The 20,432-nt window shown below is 41.0% G+C and overlaps 1 protein-coding gene across 4 annotated transcripts in view; it reads left to right on the top strand.

The window, feature by feature from the left end:
• KIF6 (kinesin family member 6) overlaps positions 1 to 20,432 on the top strand; it is a 270,556-nt gene that overhangs the window by 17,984 nt on the left and 232,140 nt on the right. For all 4 annotated transcript variants that reach the window (XM_034764803.1, XM_034764804.1, XM_034764805.1 and 1 more), the window contains exon 4: positions 14,520 to 14,667. In XM_034764803.1, the coding sequence (XP_034620694.1) occupies positions 14,520 to 14,667 (148 nt within the window). The remainder of the gene's footprint in view (positions 1 to 14,519; positions 14,668 to 20,432) is intronic.

Genomic DNA, 20,432 nt, shown 5'->3' on the forward strand with positions numbered 1-20,432 from the left:
TACAGGCTGGCTTTCCGCTGGGGGACCCTGTAGAGCTAGATACTGCAGGAAGTATTGCCCAGCGAGGCTGCAGTGGTGGCTCCTCACAGCCTACTGACTGGCCCATGCCGGTATATAAACAAAAAATCCATCACAGGGAGCTGTCTGAGCAACGACGCAGACTGACTGCTTGCTTCCACTCCAGTCCTTGCCTTGCTGTGAACCCCAGACTCTTGCTCCTGACCCTGGTTCAACCCCAACTCCTTGCCTTCTGTCTACCTCACCACCTGACCCTGAATTCCTGGCATCCTGACCCAACATGACCCTACTCGTCTCCTGACCGCAACTTGGTGACTTACCCTTGCATGCAGGTTGCCCACAGTCTGACCCTGACAATACTTCTCTATAGTCAAGCCTATTGTGACAGGTTGGATCACAGAAACCCCTTTGGGAACTGCCAACTGATGTGCCAAGATGATTTCTGCCCCTGCTTTCCCTACCAGTTTGGGACTCCAGCACCCTGTCTTGTTGAGCCAGACATGCCAGTCTGCTCCAGCACAGACCCAGGATCTGAACCACGTGCCCCAAAGCTGCAGACTTAACTGAAAGCAACTTAAGAAGTGTTCCTGTCTATAACACTCAGAGGCCCAACTCCCAATGGGGTCCAAACCCCAAATAAATCCATTTTACCCTGTAAAACTTATACAGGGTAAACTCATAAATTGTTCACCCTCTATAACACTGATAGAGAGATATGCACAGCTGACCCGTCCCCCCCTCAGGTATTAATACATACGATGGGTTAATTAATTAGTAAAAAGTGATTTTATTAAATGCAGAAAGTAGGATTTAAGTGGTTCCAAGTCTTGACAGACAGAACAAAGTGAATTACCAAGTAAAATAAAATAAAACACGCAAGTCTGAATCTAATACAGTAAGAAAACTGAGTACAGATAAAAACCTCACCCTTAGAGGAATTCCAGTAAGCTTCCTTTTACAGGCTAGTAGTCTCCTTCTAGTCTGGGAACAGCAATCACTCACACCCCTTGTAGTTACTGTCCTTTGTTCCAGTTTCTTTCAGGTATCCTTGGGGGTGGAGAGGCTATCTCTTGAGCCAGCTGACAACAAAAAGGAGGGGTCTCCCAGGGGTTTAAGTAGACTTTCTCTTTTGGGTGGAGACCCCCTCCTCTCTCCTATGCAAAGTCCAGCTGCAAGATGGAGTTTTGGAGTCACATGGGCAAGTCACATGTCCATGCATGACTGAGTTTCTTACCAGCCAAGCCACATTCCTGGGAAAGCTCCAATGTGGATTGGCATCTTCGAGTTCATTGTTGGCTTAAGTGGTTCTTGATTGGGCACTTAATTTGCACATTCCTTTCTCAAGAAGTTGACCAAATGCTTTACTCAGGCTACTTAGAAATCAAGCAAGTATACAGCCAATATTCCTAATTTCAAGTACAAAAAGGATACATGCATACAAATAAGAGGAATGTATTCAGTAGATCATAACCTTTACATAGATATGTTACATAGCATAAATAGCATAAAATATATTCCAGTTATATATACATTCATAAGCATAATTCCCATGAAGCCTTATGAGGTACACCATCACACCTGCTATTATCCATCAGGGCTTTCAGTCCTCCGACAGCACTTTGTCTCCTTACCTCAGTTTTCTTGATGTTAAGAAATGCTGTCACTACCTCAAAAATGTAAAAGATATAACCTTTTCCTCCCCATTTAAAGGAGAGTCTAGCCAGAAACTAAATAAATCCTTTAGCCCCATGGGTCTGAACACTTGCTTCACTTAAGATTTGTTTAAGAAAAACTAAGGTATAATCAGGTAATATTGCTTCCTCCCCACCCCTTAAGTTTCCAAGGGACCTGAAATTCTGCTGGTTTTAAGGCTCTTACTCTTAGAATCTAATGTTACAAAAATTAAGAATATATTTATTATGCATGGGTGCTTTCATTTTCTTGCAATTTTTGAGTATCTTCAGGCTCCTGTGATCCTTGCCTACAAAAGCATCTGGAAGGGCCAGTATTTCTGTAAACTAACAAACACAAAATGCTGTAAGATCACTAAGCCTTATGTTCAAATCAAACTCACTGATCCTATTACTAGGTCTTTATGATCAATATTTCTGTAATCATCTCTATATGAGCTTGCAACATTGTGTTCAGTATCAATTACATGGATTTTTACTTTCTCAACAAACTGCTGTGGTTTTTCAATAGTAACCAATTATTCCTACATTCTTTACTAATCTAAACATACATGCACTGGTTCTAGACTTCATGATACAGCCTTTTAAAGTCCTATGTGATACACTGAATTTTGTGCCCATAGACCTCTACTTTTGAAGAATGATGCCATCTTTATTCTTGGAAGAGTACTGCCTGAAAAAATCCTCTTCAAGGGCTCAATTGGATAAAGTTGCCAATCACTCTCACCTCCTACTGAAGTCAAACAAAAGAAAATTTAAGTTAGTAGAGAAGACTTTACTCATCACTTCTCAAGACTGGGACCTAAGTGAGGAGTTTCTAGTTTGGGGTTTGTTTGTTTGTTTGTTTTCACAGAAGAATCTGAGACAGATCTTACAGTTTAAATCTTGCAGTTCGGAGAGCCAGTTTGTTGTATTCCTCAACAAAGCTAAATCTAACAGCAGAGCTAGCTCAGAATGTTCTCATCATGGCTCAAGCAAAAGAGTCCCTGCACTCTCTCTAACAATGAGCATAAGAAGCAAAAATACATTTCTGTGTCCTTAAACTTAAGACAGAGAAAATGTTCGTCATAAATTAGAACAAAATGTAGTCAGAAAACCAGCCACAATAAAACAACCTCAATCTGCTTTCACGAAAGAGAAAGTGTATTTTTACTGTTTGCTGTTATTGGATTCTAAACTGCTCTTTATACTAACCCTTTCCATTTCAAAGAGGAAGTTACTGAACTATATTCTAGAAGATCTCCAGAAATTGTCTACTCTGTATAGCTGTTTAACTTGAGTCATTTCTAAACATTTGAAAACATCTGTTTTGCATATTTCCCAAATAAAGGCCCTCAAGGTGAAAATAAGCATCTATTGGGGATGAGATAAATCAGCTGATCTACCAAAAATACAAATACAGTAATATGTGTGACAGCTATTTTCTACACAGGTATCTAAATTGAGACCTTTAATGAAATAATTTAGAAGTATGTATGGTAAGAAATGGTCATTATTATTGCTAATTAGTATTATAACCCATCACCGTAATATCAAGACACTAAGAAAAGAAAATAAATTGATAAAGGATTTATGAGAGATTTGGAAAACATTATAAAAGGAAAAAAATGTATACACAACCTTGCTGATCTTTGAATAAATTACACAGATTAGTCCCTAATTAGAGAAGATAGTTTTTATCCCTTTCATAAATCAATATGCTATTGTATGCACAGCATTTATTTTAATCTTCCAGTATAGGTAATTAGTCTTTTTGTACTAATCTTTTGGTGTCAACAATTGCTGAATTTTTCTCAGAGAATTTTTTAAAAAAAATAGTAGCTACTCTATAATTGGTAAGTGATTTTTAAAATATAACCCTAACCCTAACCCTTTGTTCCTGTAAAAATGTAAAAACACATTTTTGAGACAACAACAACTCTTATGAACTAAAAATCAGAAAAGTTAGGATATTGTAGCTCATTTTCTTTTCAAGTCAGAAGTTTCTATTTTAGAGAAAATACATATACAATACACTGCAACGAGCCGTATTCAGGTTACTTGCCAAAAGTTGAGTGAAATGTGTGAACAGTTGGCTTAGCTGAGGATCATTTACTTTATAAATGTTGTAATCTATTTTTCATGTTCTACAGTTCTGCATGTAAAATTAAACACAAGTTGACATTCCATTATATTTTAAAGATGAAATTTACCAAATGTAGAAACTTGCCCGTACAGTACATGTTTCTTCATCTGATAATATACACAGGTAAAAACTTACTAATTTTTATATTTAAAGTGGAATATGTATTTGAAAATGTAATTCAATATAGTTAGAACTAAAAAAACCCTGCTGCCTATATCTTGTATCTCATCCTCAGAAAAAAGTAGGTTTTAAATTCTACATGGTTTTCCAAATTAGTAGTTGATATTCAAAATGTATCACGAGGAGGTGTATTAGTGTGTAAATATAACAAAAGAACTTCTGATATAAAGATATGTTTAATTACTGTAGTATGGTTAAAATACTTGACTATCAAAGTGTCTAATGTGCTAATGCATTCTTACACCTCATATGTTTTTGACTTTATCCAAACCCCAAGGAAGTCACCGAAAAGATTTCCATTGAGTTTAATGAGCTTTGACTCAGACTCTTGTTTAATGATCAGTAGTAGTTTAGTATGATTTTCTTCCTCAAAGCATTTTCCAGACTGTGACTGATTACCTGAACACCATTTTGTGGCAAATATTGTAATAATATCTCAATTACTGACTACTGAGTCAGAGATGAAGATTTGTCCATAGCCATGGAGAGAATCTGTGTCAGAACTGGGACTAAAACTCAAAAACTCCTGGCTTCTGGTCCTATCTTCAGGTCACTAGTCAATGCTTCCAGGCTTTCTGGGACTTGAATGAGTATAAACATCAATATGATTATATTAATTTCATTAATTTTGATGCCGATCCCATGTATGTGTGCATAATTTGTCACCTGCCTTGGAAAAACTGTTACTTCAATTGTGCACAGTACAGTGAAGGCAGTCTATACGTTGCTGACTCATTTTGTCAAGTCAAATAAGAATTGCTAGGATCCCAAAAGTCAGCTGTAGTGGCTTTTACAGTTAATCAGAAGGCAAGGATGTCATTCCATTGGTAAAATGTAACAAGAAAAATAGATTAATTTATAAAAGAGGTAAGTCATTAGCCTAGAAATGGTATCACACATTCCTGTGACTTAATAAACTGAGTAATAGGACAACATAGACATGTGCCTATGCTAAAATAATTACAGGGGATTAGGAAGTTATTTGGCTGCAACTCAGGCTGCTAATCCAATAAAATGAGTGTATTCATGCTAACAATACCCCCTCTTGAATTGCTTTATTTGTACTATTTTTTTTTCAAAGTCTTATATCCATGATGAATATTTGTTATTATTTTCTGCAACTTTGGATTGTTGGATGGTATGAACTCTTTACAGCTGAGCTGCTTAGTTCATAAACATTTATTTAACTCTTTAAAGTGATCATTGGATAACCATGATGTTGCCTTGAACCAGTGATTTGCTTTATAATGGCCTTTCCTCCTAATCTGATAAAATCAAGCAATCTTAAATTATCAAAACCAAATACAGTATTGTGTGTGTGTATACATATATATATTTTTTTCTTGTATATAAACACACACAACACAAAAAATATAACATTTCAAATAATTTATGTAGGAACCTTAAGCAAAAAGTGTTGGTGGCACTTTTCTTTTCTTTTCTTTTTTTTTTTTTTGGTATTATATACAGCCATATAGTATGGGTTCACATCATATCATGTGACTAAATTGGGGTGGGCAAACTTTTTGGCCCGAGGGCCACATCGGGGAATAGAAAGTGTATGGAAGGCCATGAATGCTCACAAAATTGGGGTTGGGTGCAGGTTCTGGGGTGGGTTTGGGGATGAGGAGTTTGGGGTGTAGGAGGGTGCTCTGGGCTGGGACCGAGGGGTTCGGAGGGAGGGAGGGGGATCAGGGCTGGGGCAGGAGTGTGGGAAGGGGTGCAGGTTCCAGCTGGGGGTGCGGGGGCTGGAGATGAGAGGTTTGGGGTGCAGGAGGGTGCTCTGGGCTGGGATATAGGGGTTTGGAGAGCGGGAGGGGATCAGGGTTGGGGCATGGGGAGAGGCTCAGGGGGTGCAGGCTCCGAGCGGCGCTTACCTCAAGTGGCTTCTGGAAGCAGTGGCATGCCCCTTCTCTGGCTCCTATGCGGAGGTGCAGCCAGGTGGCTCTGCGTGCTGCCCCATCCGCAAGCACCGCCTCGCAGCTCCCATTGGCATGCGTAGGAGCTGGAGCAGGGCCATGCTGCGGCTTTCAGGAGCCACATGATGCAGACCCCGATCCTGTGCCCCGGCTGGAGCGGTGTAGCGGGGCCGAGCCGCGTGGTCCGGCCCCCGACCCAGTGCCCCAGCCGGAGCGGGGCCAAGCCGCATGGTCCGGCCCCCAACCCAGCGTCCTGTCCGGAGTGGGGCCAAGCTGCGTGGTCTGGCCTCTGACCCAGCACCCCGGCCGTAGCGGGGCTGAGCCACGTGGTGCAGCCCCGACCCAGCGCCTCGGCCAGAGTGGGGCCAAGCCGCTGATGCTGCCTCCGACCCAGTGCCACAGCCAGAGCGGAACCGAGCTGCATGGTGCAGTTCATGGTCCGGCTTAAAACAGCCTGTGGGCCGTAGTTTGCCAACCCCCAGACTAAATAGATTTTCAACGTAACTTACATGTATATTCTGCGATATAACATTTAATTGTTATACAGCGCTGACAAACAAAATTATTATTTTTATTGTTGCCAAACCCAAACATTTAAAAATTGACATATTAAAGAAAAAATACATTTTGATTTCTTTTGGTTCTGAGTCTTTAGGAGGTACTTAGGTCACATTTCCAAGCTTTTCTCTGTAACCATGAGGCTTAGAAACTTTTTGTTTTAATTAAAGCTGATAGTCTCATATAGTCATTGTATTCTTGGAACTAGGGCTTCAAGGAAAACATCAAACATATGAGACTCCCCATAAAATTATGAGAGTGGACATCACTGATGTAGAGGCCCATTTAAAGATTAGGACCACATTGTGATAGCCTTTTACAAACATATTGGATGTTTTTCTAAAATATATTCTCTGGGAATTATTTTGTAGACGTTCTATGGCCTGTGTTATATAGGTCAGACTGGATGATCACAATGCTCCCTTCTGGCCTATGACTCTGTAATAAATAAGAAAGTCCTTGCCCCAGAGTGCTCAGTCTAGAATAATGACAAGAAATGAATACTGTTCCATATTCTAAATGAGATCACAAAAGAGAAATTTTAGTGGTTTGTGTTTAGCAGTAGAAGCAAAATCAAATTAATGCTTCATTTATTTGCTGAGTAATTGTTATAAAGTCCTTTGTCATGACCACTGTCTGTATTTGTTTAGTTGAATTAAATAGGGGCCAAAACCTTACACAGCTAAAATTCCCATTGAAATCAATGGGAACTTTGCTTGAGTGAGGACTGCAGGATTTGGTCTTTGGTGAATGAAACTGTTCTTATATAAATCAAAAGAAATGTATCTCTCAATTCTACAAATAAATGCTATTACATTCTAGCCTGCAAGTAAAATGTATCTTATCATAAAACAGACTGCTTGGGAATAGAGAAATTAACAAATTTGGATATATTTAGGTCATCCCATTTTACAATATTTTTCATTCTCTGTAGACTGTTGTTCTGAACTTGATATTTATTATTAAGGAGAGATGTCCCTCCAAAAACTTGGAAAATCATAAACATCAGTAATTTTGTTAAAGTATACTGGAGACAGATCTCTTCAGCAACATCCCGGCCAATCTGCCTGGAATTAGTCCATGAGCTTCTGAACATGAAGTCATGCAACATTTCATAAACTCACTAAAGATCATTTCAGCAAGACCTCATCTCTTGGATAATGTGTCTTTGATGTGTTTTGTTTGAAGTAGTTAAGAGACAATTCATTGAACAAAGCATCTTTTTAACCATGCCAAAGCTCAACTGCCCAAGAAAAAAACATGCAGGGTTTTCTGGTGATTCTGATGCCACTTTAAAATTTAGAAGGTATGGGTGTAACTGTGAAGAAATACTACTTATGTCTGTTCTCCACATATGAATATTTCAAAATCTAAGTGAGATTTCAATTGATAACCAGGCCAGTCTAACTAGTTCAGGATTAATTATCTAGACAAATCTTTGGGAGCTAGAATAATTGAAGTTAATGCAAGGAGATGCACGTTACACGTCCCTGTGCTAGCCTAGCTTCCTGCAAAATTGGATATTCGCTCCAAGGGAGGTCTGTTGGTTTTTCCCTACTGTTTTCCCTTGATGTTTCTGCTTCTTTTGGAGACCGCTTTAGTTTGTGGCTGAGGTCTTCAGGAGTCCCTCTGGTGGAAACTTCTAAGGAAATCCATCTTGGCTGTGCCCCCTTCCCAGATAGCACTATCAAATTTTTGGGTTGCAGCGTCCATCTACAGCCACCACCTTTGAAGTTGAATGAGATGTTGTGGTTACTTTTTAGGGATAGATTCACAAAAGGACTAAATATTTCAACACCTAACTTTTAGGTGCCTTGCCACCCAGTAGCATCTACAGCCCCAAGTTAACATGTTCAAACTGCAGTACGCAGACCTTCTGACTTGTATCCACACTGCTGAAATGACAGGGCTTAATTCAGAGTTCCAGCAGGACTCAGGCTCTGACCCAGCACCATTAGTAGGGTCCTAGGACCTGGATTCTGAGTGCTTGCTGATCTGAGTCGAACTGATTTTTGTGTGGACAGAAGAGGGGGTTGGGCCCAGACCTGAGTCAGGGCATGGGCCTAGAGTGCATTGTATACATACAAAGGCCTTTCACCTGCACTAACACTAAGTGTTGCCTCCTTTTCTTTAGAAAGTTGTACACTGACTGGCACAGTACTGCTGAAATGTTTAGAGAAGCATTCTCCCTCTTACATATTTTTCTTTAATAATTTGTTGTTAAATTAATAAATTGTATACCTTAATGTTGAAAAAAAAATTTCATACCTTGGACTTTTCAAGTATTCTATGTTCAGCAAATAACCATTTATTTTGCCCATCTTCTAAGGGCCCATATACAAGCTTATACAGCTACAGTTTAAATTTAGAATTTGCTCTCTGAAGAACAAACTAAAACAAGATGCAGGTTAAGTAAGCAATTTGGGAATTGATTTTTACTTTGAAAATGAAGATACAGCGTTTTTGAATGAACAAAGATCATTTGATCCCTAAGTAGCATTTATTATGTTAACAATTACTAGGTCAGATTCATTGCCAAATTACACAGCAGTCTTATCGATTTCAAATAGTCCTTATTTAGCAGGAGTATGGATTAGCAAGATTAGACCTATATCCTATAGTTCCTTATAGATCTTAAATAATGCAGAGAGAAATAATTGGCCACGTTTTCAAAAGTGTCCTTGACTGTTATGCACGCTTTTGAGTGTACCAAGGTTTTGTATGCACATTTTCACTTCCAGGTGCAGGGGGGACCCGGATGCACAGGGGCTTGTTGGGGGATTCTGGGTGCAATGGGTAATGGGACTCTGCAGGGGGGTCCAGGTAAAAGGTGGTTGAGGCTCAGCAGGGGGGTCTGAGTGTGGGGGGATAGAGCTCAGCAAGGGGATCTGGGGAGATCAGTGGGAGGGATCCAGATGCTGGGGGAGTTGGGCTTAGTGGGGTGAGGATCCAGGTGCATCTGGTTGGGGCTCGGTAGGGTGGGGAACTGGGTGGCTCGTCGGCGTGGTCCAGGTGCAGAGGGAGTGGGGCTCGTTGGGGGGGGGTTCTGGGTGTGGGGGGGCGTGAGGCTCAGCAGGCTCTGTAGGGTGGGGATCCGGGTGTGGGTGGCTCGTCCGTGTGGTCCCGATGCAGAGGGAGTGGGGCTAGTCAGGTGGGTTCTGGGTGGGTGGGTGAGGTCGGTGAGGCTCAGCGGGAGGGTCTGGGTATGAGGGGGTCTGGATGCATGGGGGTTGGGCGGATGGGGGAGCAGCTCCCTGTAAAGTGATCCCTCCCTCTGCAGCTGAGGAGTGATGGGTGCAGAAAGTTTGCAGAGCTTTCTACAGCTGGGGGAGAAAGCTGGGGATGGGTCTGACATGCCATGCAGGGGAAGAGGAAGAGGAAGTCCCGTCCTCTCCAACCCAGCTGGGACTAGCAGCTGAGTCCAGCACAGGGTAGGAGCCACCAGCTGGGTCTTCCCCTGTCCTGCCCCCTGCCCCACAGTGATTTACCTCTCTGCCTGCTGCCCTGGGCACTCGAAACATACTGTTGGGGAGGGTCGTATGACTGCTCTTGTGGCTTCCCTTTGCTTCCCCATCAGAAAGTCATTTTTCTGTGGGTAAGCAAAGAAATCTGTGGGGTACATAAATTCTGCGCATGTGCAGTGGTGCAGAATTCCCCCAGGAGCAAAAAAGACACCAGGGGAAGATAATACTATAAGGCTAAGTGTGATCATATCCAGAATACACTGCAAATTACACCTTTTTGCAGACGCCACAGCACAATAACTGATGTTAGGGAACTACAACAACTGTGAAGAAGAACAGGAAAGGAAGGAAGATCAGTAAGATCCCAAACCTAGAAGAGACAAGAAGCAGATTCACTTAAGGGCAGCTCTGTTATTCACCATTATTGTATTGTGCACTCAGATACTGTGTTGATAGGTACTCCGCAAATTCCTAGAGTAGATGGATCAGGCGTTTTCTAACCTTGATGCTGTTTGTATTGGCTTTTTAACATCTGGAAGCTAAAATCTAGCTATTCCCTGACTTCATGGGGTATTTTTGGTCATTGGGAGCAGATGTTGGCTGTAGTTGCTGTCAATATACTTCTGTTTGTTTTTCTTTGATATCCTAGTTTAGTGGATTAAACTGAGCAATTTGGCAACCTCTCAGGTTTTCAAATAAGCTTCATTAAGTTGGAGACCCTTTGCATCTCTCATGGTGCCAGACCAGCAGCCTATCTATACATGGTCCCTTCCTCTTAGACAAGAAAGAAACATTTTTTCTTATCTTGCCTTATCACTTTATCTATAAACAAAAAATGCACAAGAATATTTTTGCCCTTTTTCCTTTATGCAAAGTTGGTAGGGTCTTTAGACTAAATTAATTAAATCTACTTTTGGGGTCTGATAAATCTTATCAGGAGGATAATTCTTCCCTAATTAATTTATCCCTTTTATTGCTCCCTTTGAATTTATTGTAAGAGGAGTTTGAATTGTGGAAAAACATTTTGAGATGTATAAAGCTAGAGCAAATCTTTATAAACTACAGTTGCTGAAAGGAAAAAGAGGAATTTGGCATTCCTGAATCCAGAGATTTTATAATCTGTCCTGTCAAATGCAGACTGCCGAGTCCTAGTTCAATTGGCCATATGAATATTGTAGTAAAAAGTAGGCTGAATACTTATCCAGTTTCTATTTTTAACTACTTTTGGGTGATTGTTTCCAATTATCTGTTTTACAGAAAAGTGAAAATACAAAGTAATGACCATAATTTCTGCCTTGGGTATTTATATTTTATCACCATAGAATATAGGAGCTGATATACAGCAGGTAGCAAAGTACTTGTTTTCCAGGAATATTCTGGGGCAGTTTACCGTAATTAATCTGAAATGAATTTAAAAATGGCAAAAATAGTCTTAAGTCTTTACCCCCAAGGTAAATTTGGACAAACAAAACATATAACTAATATACTCAGTAAAATCAATACAGACTTTAAAAATGTATACATGAAATTGAGAAAAGAAAAGCATAATACATATATCTATATACCTACGTATATATTATCTCAGGGAGGGCTGGGCAAATAACCAAAACTTGTATTTATATCTCAGACATTCCCTCCTCAAGGTCTTATTTAACAAAAAGTATGACTCTCTGCTGGAAAGTAGTGAAGGAATGTTTGCCATGTATTAATAAAAAAGCCATTAGCCATATTTTCATATACAAATAGTTCCATCAAACTATAACACCTTATCAGTAATGAAATCCAGATCACCATAGTTAAAGGGAATGCTCTTTGTTCATTGTATTAAAACTATCTCTCTCTGCAAACAAAACCAAGACCAGAAACCTTCAAATACATACTCTCATATCATGTAAATTATCTCAATTCATTAATAAAAAATGTCTCAGTTGATCATGGAAGTGGGATGACACACTGCTCCATCTGTCCTTCACAATATACATTAATATCACTGTTCTCATGATTGTCCAGTGCTTGATCAAAATCAATTTATGGATGAAGAACAGTTGGTTGAAGTTACGTTCAAATATGACAGAGGTGGTTATGGTTGGCAGACGAGTTTCCAGCCACAGTGCAGTCTCCCAGTCAAATCAGTTTGCAGTTTGGGAATGTTCCTGGATTCATGAGTGATGTGTTCTGCCATTGACCGCTAACTAGGAGACTGTGTGCCATCATTGGACTCTTGGATTCATCACTGACCTAAACTCTCACATAGCAGTGTCCACATTCTATCATCTACATTTACCTAGGAGAGTGCATCCTAACTTTTCAAAAGGTGATCCAGCCTTATTAATATGTGCCTTGACTACCTCTTAGTGGGACAACAGCAGTGCAGTCTACCTGAGCATGAAACAGTTATTCCAGGGTAAATTACAATTAGTACGGAGTTCAGCAGTGCACCTCCACAGCAACACAGGATTCTGGAAGTATGCAAGGTCCGTTGTCATCTCACTACAATGAGTCCCCCTAAAATACTGTGTCGAATTCAAGTTTCAGTCGTTATCTTCAAGATTTTTAAGGGTCTGAGCCCAGGCTTTACCTTAAAGATTGCCTAAAGTTCCAGAATGAGGACCATCATCAAGAAGTCTGCTCCTCTGGCACAATAAAACTATCTATCACAGGGGTCGGCAACCTTTCGGAGTAGTGTGCCAAGTCTTCATTTATTCACTCTAATTTAAGGTTTCGCATGCCAGTAATACAATTTAACGTTTTTAGGTCTCTTTCTATAAGTCTATAATATATAACTAAACTATTGTTGTATGTAAAGTAAATAAGGTTTTTAAAATGTTTAAGAAGCTTCATTTAAAATTAAATTAAAATGCAGAGCCCCCCCGGACTGGTGGTCAGGACCCGGGCAGTGTGAGTGCCACTGAAAATCAGCTTGCATGCCACCTTTGGTACGCGTGCCGTAGATTGCCTACCCCTGGTCTATCATAATGGTAACTTTCATTTATGGAGGAGACAAGAGCCTTCTTTGTAGCCAGTCCAAGACTGTGGAAAGAACTCCTTTAGGATCCATGAACCACCACAACACTCATCACTTTTCATTCCAATTGCAAACTTGATCTACTCTTCACTCATAAAAATAAATAACATAAGCAATTTAAAAAAAAAATCCACACACAGTTTCCTCCCTGGGGAAAGGAAGGGAAAAAGAGAGACCAACACATGACTACTGCTAGTCCTGTCACAATGCACTTCTGGAAGGCACTAGGATACCTTGTTGAGTGATACAGTATAAGAACCTGAGTAGAATAGAATCTATTAACTGTTTTCTGATTCGTTACTGTTTCCCTAAAGTTTTGGACGTACTTACTTTCCCTAAAAGAGTGTCCATATGTGTCACTGGATCTGCTTTTACATCTAGATTAGTTTGCCCAAGAGAAACTTGTAAAAACAAAGGACCATCTTGTGCTGTATATGGGGAGATATCATAATGATGAGCATTATTAGAAATATTAATGGAATTTTCTACACATTGTTCAGTTTGGGAGAGGGGGGACAGTAAGCTTAGCCTTCCAAATATGTGGATGTTGTAAGGAGCCTGAGGAAAACCCAGGGATCTCAGGCCACCTGTGGAGGACCGAGTTATGATGGGTGGGACACTTCAGTGCCTCCACATTATTTCATGGGTTCTCTTCTCTTCCAGGGCAGCAAAACTGTCTTAACTGCCTCACAGTATAGCCAGCGAGGCATCTAGCTTGCTCCCAAACTGATGCTGTGCTACTGGGCTACCAGATCATGAATTTAATTCTTCTGATAACCTTCCAACATTTTTTTTAAAACTCAATCTCTGTGGTAAGCACTCATTAAAAGTGCAGATTGATATTTCTGGAGGCTTATGTTTCTTATTTATGCACATATAAAGCACAGTATGGACAGCAGCAATGGGAGCTTTAAACACATTGGCACCTCAATGTGCTTTAGCCCTGACTTTGTGGGACCACGTCTAAGGATAAGAGGACAATTGGCTTTTTGGCTTCTCTGCTGAGACAGTCAACAAGATTAACTGGGATGGTTGTGATTTTTTTGTGATTTGCACACTTTTCCACTAGAAACTGGACTGGGACCATCAAACTCACTTCACACAGGCAATTGAATGGCTATCATGTGCTGCCTATTTTAGTCACCACCAAGCGACTGGATTCAGGATGGGTTGGTTTAGAGATTAAAGATTCTCTATAGCCCATTACCAACTCTTCATTTACAGTGATATACTATGGTGATAGGCACACGAAAAGTATGTACATAATAATAAACATTGTTAGAATCTAATGGTAACTCTGATATTTAATTATGGAATGAGTCAGAACATCATTGCTTTCTATTCAGGTCATGAAAATCTTGAAACTCCATCTGATCTAAAATAAATTTGTTTGAGCCTGATCCAAATGCTCACCGAAGACAATTGATATATTCCCTTTGACTACAATGGGCATTGAATCAGGTTCTTGATGAAGCTATAAGAGATAACCATGGAAAAGGTACTGTATACAACATGTTATCTATTCCTTCATTTTTTTAGTGCTGTAGCAGGATATAATGGCACTATCTTTGCATATGGACAGACGGGCAGTGGCAAGACTTTTACCATCACTGGGGGAGCAGAGCGTTACAGTGATCGAGGCATCATTCCCAGGACTCTGTCTTACATTTTTCAGCAGTTGGAGAAGGTACAGATCTTTGTCCTTTCATTTTCTTAAAAAAAAAAAAAAAAAAAAGTCTGATTTACTAATACTGCATTGAATCACAGGAAACAATCTTAGTGGTAATGCTACAATAAGTCCTGACTTAAACCCACCAAATGAAAGAAATGAATATTAGTGGTGAAATCTAGCCTGACACTGTAGCCTTATCATAAAGTCATCATGAGTGGTGGATGACCAGGTTGTTGCCAGGCACTGAAAAATAGTGGACACCATTGGAATTATTCCTATTTCTTATTTTTTGAGAGTACCACATTCAGGTTTGCCCAGGGTGGTGTTTGATCAAATATTTGGCTGTGACAGCATCAACTGTATTATGCCTATGATAAGTGTTGCAATGCACAGATGAAGTATGAAAATTCATAATCCCATATAACGTTAGGCCAAGAAGAGCAAATAAAAGATTGACCATCAACCAGTATTTTCACCCATCATTTGAACTACCTTGCTTTTCGTATGTTTGAGTGAAGCTCATAATATTAACTTTATGCAGTACAGTATTTGTAAAATTCATAATACAACTTGATTTTACTGGATAAACTTTATTGAAGGTCTTTAAAAAATGAGGTTACTTAACAGGATTATTTTACTAGATTGTACTAATCCATGTTAATTGCATGGTCACAGTATAGTATGACCACTTAAATATCACAGATCCATAATCACAACTATTTAATAAAATATAGTGGGAAAATAGTTTCAAATTTCAATATCTCAGCCAGTTTAATTTTTCAAAAGCAAAGACATCCCAACCACAATAATCCTTTTTGTATGTTTGTCTCTTCTTTAACTTTAAATATGTATGTAATATACTTATACATGCTAATATGAGTAAGAGGCTCATTCCCTGCCTGAAGTCTGGCATAGAGTGGGCAGACATTATGCAAGTTTCTCGGCGTAGCTACACATGTATGCCACATGAACAAGTAAAGCTGTAAATAGTAAAAAGATGTGATGAAAGTTTTTGCCCATAATGCGTTTTTCTCATAATGCACTTGTATGCCATCTGTTAAATATTTAACTTTTTAATAGTGTCTTTAGATCTGCTTTAAAAGGTATCTAGACCTAAAAGACTAGTTAAAAATTGTCTGTAGAATACTTTCAAAGGTAGTAAATTGTACTCATAGAGCCAGTTTTGCAGATGTTCCACATGTAGCACTTCTATTAAAGCTAGTGGAAGTTCTTTGTGTGAAGAGACCATGGATTTGGTTTCAGTGTAAGACAAAAAGTGGTTAATATTAAATAATGAAAGGTTTACACAATTTCTCCATCTCTTCCCTGTGCTCTTACTTTCGAGTCTCCTTCTGATTCACCACTCCTACTCTACCCCTTTTTCTAACCTTATCTGTTACTCCATTTCTGAGTTTTTCCTGAGCAGAGGCTGCCCCTAATAATAATTCTCAGAAAAAAACTACATTAAGATGGAGTTGCATCTGAGAGCACATATTAGATAGTTAAGGTAAAATATATTACAGAAATGTTGTAGTTATTTGAAAATCTAGTGTTTATAAATCCAGTTCATTCAGAGTTAAGGTTAAATTTAAAAGAAATCTAGCCATGTCAAGTTATTGAAAATTGGTTAGGCCACCCAAGTAACATTTCCTTAGCCCCGTAGCGACAACATGAAGGGACGAAAAGAAGCAATCTAATATGTCTTTAAAAATCAGCATAATACAATCTGCAGTCACAAAAACATAATCATATGGTTTTGCATGGTGACTCTGCAGAGTGAAGTTAAGGTTGTTTGGGTGCCCTCACTGTGCATTTCTGTTTGGATTTCTTTTAAGTTTAAACTTAACTGAATTTCCTGGGTTTATAATGTGTTGTTTTGGGATTAAGTACAACATCCATGTAACATGTCAATATAAACTATTTATATTGTTATTTATTATTTGTATTGTGGTAGCAATAGAGTCCTCAATCAGGTAGCAAACTCCCACTTTACTATGCTCTGTACAACCAGAACATCCAGGGCAGCCCACACCCTGAGGAGTTTACAATCACAGTAAATATACTCTATAAATGATATGTACTTTCAACTGTCATTTAATCTTAATGTAGCATTTTCTAGTAATATACGTGGGTTTCTAAATTTAAAATTTCATATAGGATCACTAAACAAGAAACGCAAAGAATGTTACCAAGTGATATTTTCAATGATTTTAAGATCTTAACCTTAAACAATTTTTTAAAATTTAAATGTTATGGCCAGTTTCATCAGTACACTTGGCTACTTATGCACAAGGGAGCAGTGCATGGCAGTGACAGCATACTTGCCAGTCCAGCTGGGTTTACAGCTGCTTTGTTTTTGCTAGTGCATCACAAAGAAGCTGGAGTGTATGCCCTAGTTTTCCCCTGCCTCCTTCACTCACAGCTTTCTCCTGCACATGCATGTGGACAGTTCTTGTGGAATTCTCTGTAAAAGAGCATTATTCTTCATCCTCTGCTGAAGAAGAAACATTCATTTATGAAGAATAACGGGCTCATTCATCTGCCCATAATTAAAAATCTTCCATTGTAGCATATGCACAAGATTTTAGTGAGTTTAAACGACATGGGAGGTTTGACGCATCTGCATTGTTCTGTTGTTAAGTTCATTCAGGACAATAACAACAACAACAGTCTGACAGTAATGTCTACATTTTTTAAAGAAGCCATTTTAAAATTAATTTTAACTCCTAAATTATTTAAGTGATTTACTTGTAAATTCATAGAAATATCATTCTGTATTTAAAAAGTAAATGCTGTAATTTTGGGGGGACTAAATGCTGTATTTTTCATACTGAGAGGTTGAGTCGTTGCTTTTAAGTGCAAAAACACTACTCAGTCTTAATTATGGAGTACAACTGGTATCTCTAATAATTCTTGCCAGTATTTAGTTCTTTTATATTACTTTTCATCCATAGTTCTTAAACTGCTTTACAAAGGAAGTTAAGCACCATTTTCTGCATGTTACAGATGAGGAAACGCAGGCACTTATGAATTATGCAAGATACTCTGCTTGTTAATGGTGGGTTTGTGGGAAATCACTAGGTTGGACACCTTGCAATATATTTCACTTGTGACCAAAGAAAGTTGGAAGCTTGCCTCCATAGCCAAAGGCATTATGCCACCTGTTTGTATTTTAATAAGAAAAAATTGCCAAATTTCATTCTTGTTAATTTTGGTACTTTTTTTTTTTTTTTTTTTTATCTTGCCTGATATTTTATGCCATAGATCAGCCTTGCATAAATTTTTACAGAGGAGTTAACATTTGAAATGCTATGTTTATAGTATAATGGAAATGCGGACTGATTAACTGAGGAACATGAATGATGTCAATAATGCCTGAAGCTCTTGAGGCTCCCTGTGACAGTTCTGAAGGGGGCTTCCTAATTTTTTGAGTGTGAAATTCATACCTCTCTTCACAAAGTATGAATATTCAGTCTTTTTGCAGGGAACTAAGCACATGTGGGTGGAAATAGATTCCAAGACCCTGCTAGAGGGCCAATTCCTCCAATTTGCAGGCTTGCTGTGGAGTTGCTACTATTCCAGCCTAGGATGAGTTTTGGACCTGTAACAGGGCGTAGCAGGCCCCCCTTTGGTCCTGCCTCTGCTCTGCTCCAACAATCACTCAGAGACCTTCTGGCTCAGCAGTCACCTGTGCAGTTTATTTACACAGTGCAAACCCACCACCTCTCACCACATATTGCTGGAAGTCCCAACCTTAGGGACTTCTCTTTCTTGTAGCCAGGAGGTGATAGCTACCCCTCTCCTTCCACTCTTTGGCTTCTTCCCCCATCCCCTTTGCCTCCTTCCTCTGTGCCTGTATATAGCCCCAGGCTAATCAGGCTGGCAGCTGTTCCAGCTCTGCTAATCAGTTTCAGGTTCCTCTAGTTAGCTCCAGTTCACCTCCCTTACTTGGAGCTGAAGTGACAGAAGGCTGGCTCAGCAGTTCCTGGTCAGCACCCTGTCACACTCTCCCTCCCCCCTTACTGAACCGCCAAGTTAATCCGTGCCCATCCCCTCTTCTCTCTACCGGATGGGGCAGTGCGGGGGAGTTCTCCTTCCACCTTCTGGTGACCCTTGGGGTCTTCCCTGTGGGGTTCCTGTATCCCCCACCCACAGATGTTACATTGTGTAGGGGGTTGATGCCCCCATAGGTCTACCGCTACCCACAGGTCCTCACACCATTCACACCCCCATGGGTGTCCCCCCTCTTTTTCCTCTTTCCCTTCTGGCAGGGTTTCGGGATTGCTCTCTATCTCCCCCTGGACACCCAGGGCCTCCAGTTCCCTAAGCCTGGCACATAGGGCCTGTGTCCCTTCTCCTTGGGTCGCCTTGAAGGGGGCTCCATCTCCTTTGGTAAGGGTCCTGGGCCGGATGCCTCTCCTTCCCTGTTTCTTTCCCCCCTCAGGCTTTGTTGTTTAGGGGTTTGTACCTTGTTCTCTGGAGGAGATTGGTCTCCCTCCTTACCAAGGCTTTGTGGCTTGGATAGTTCCACCCCCTTCTTCGGGGGACCTCCCCTTTTCCCCACCGTGGACTTCCTCCCACCGCTTCCTTTCCCTCCTGGGAAGGGTTCCCAGTCTGTGCCCACCACCTCTGGATAAAACAGCCCTTCGACTACCCCGACCCGTTTCCACTGAAACTTGCCCTGGCCCTTGAGGGGACCTGGGCAATAGGGCACTGTCTAGTATCCCCGCGGACACACTCAAGGTCCATCCTGGTTCCAGGAATCAGCCAGTGTGGCTTTACTAGCTGCTGCTGGATAAGCAAGCAGGCTGAGGACGTATCTACCAAGCCCCCCTGGGGTACCCTCCCCACCATCACAGGTATGGTGGACAGTTTCTGTCCCTTTCCTTGCCCTCCAGCGTCAGTTCAGCTGCAGAACTCACTCTCCATGTACGGGCAGTTCCCCTTTTTATGTCCTGGTTGCCTGCACTGCCAACAGGTCATTGGTCAGGCCCCTGGAGGAGCTCCTCAGGCCTCTTCCACTCCAGGCCCTTTCTGGCCAAGGGTTTTCTGGGCTCTTTCCCAGACTCTATGTCCTTGTAGGGCTGCCCCTCTTTCCTGGGGAAGTCAGCCTCCACGTATTCCTCAGTTTCACGGTCCCCCTCCACCGTGTTTGGTTGATGCCTAACCCATACCTGTATGTTCTCAGGGAGGCTCTGTAAAAACTTTTCTAGGACCAACACGTCCATTATCTTCCCCACTGTCTGGATGCTGGGTCTCAGCCAGCGGGTGGCCCAGTCCATCAACCTCTGGGCAAACGCCGGGGGGCCACAAACCCCCTGTTCACCTTGCCGAATGGAACTTCTGCTGATATTTCTCTGAAGACAGCCCCACCCAATCTAGGACGGCCTCCTAAACCTCATTGTAGTTCCTGGCCTGCTCTTCGCTCAGGGCCACATAGGCTACTTGAGCTTCTTCAGCGAGGTAGGGAGCCAGTCTCAGGGCCCAGGTTGCCCTATCCCATCCAGCCCCCATGGTTATGCGCTCGAACATGCAGAGGAACGCATGTGGGTCATCTGCGGGGCTCATTTTACATAGTCCTTGGCCAGGTGCCCATGAGCCATCCCCCCTCCCCAGTAGGGCTCACCATCCTCTGCAGGAGCTACTGTTGGATGCTGGTCTGTTCCCATATAAAGTCCTGCAGGCTCTTTTGCTGCTTGGCCTTCCAGGTAAGCAAGGCCTGCCTCTCTACTTGGTGGATTTGCTGAAAACCTTGCATAGCCTTCTGCATTTCTGCCTGC

The sequence above is a fragment of the Trachemys scripta genome, chromosome 3, assembly GCF_013100865.1.
Source record: "Trachemys scripta elegans isolate TJP31775 chromosome 3, CAS_Tse_1.0, whole genome shotgun sequence".
Lineage (NCBI taxonomy): Eukaryota > Metazoa > Chordata > Testudines > Emydidae > Trachemys > Trachemys scripta.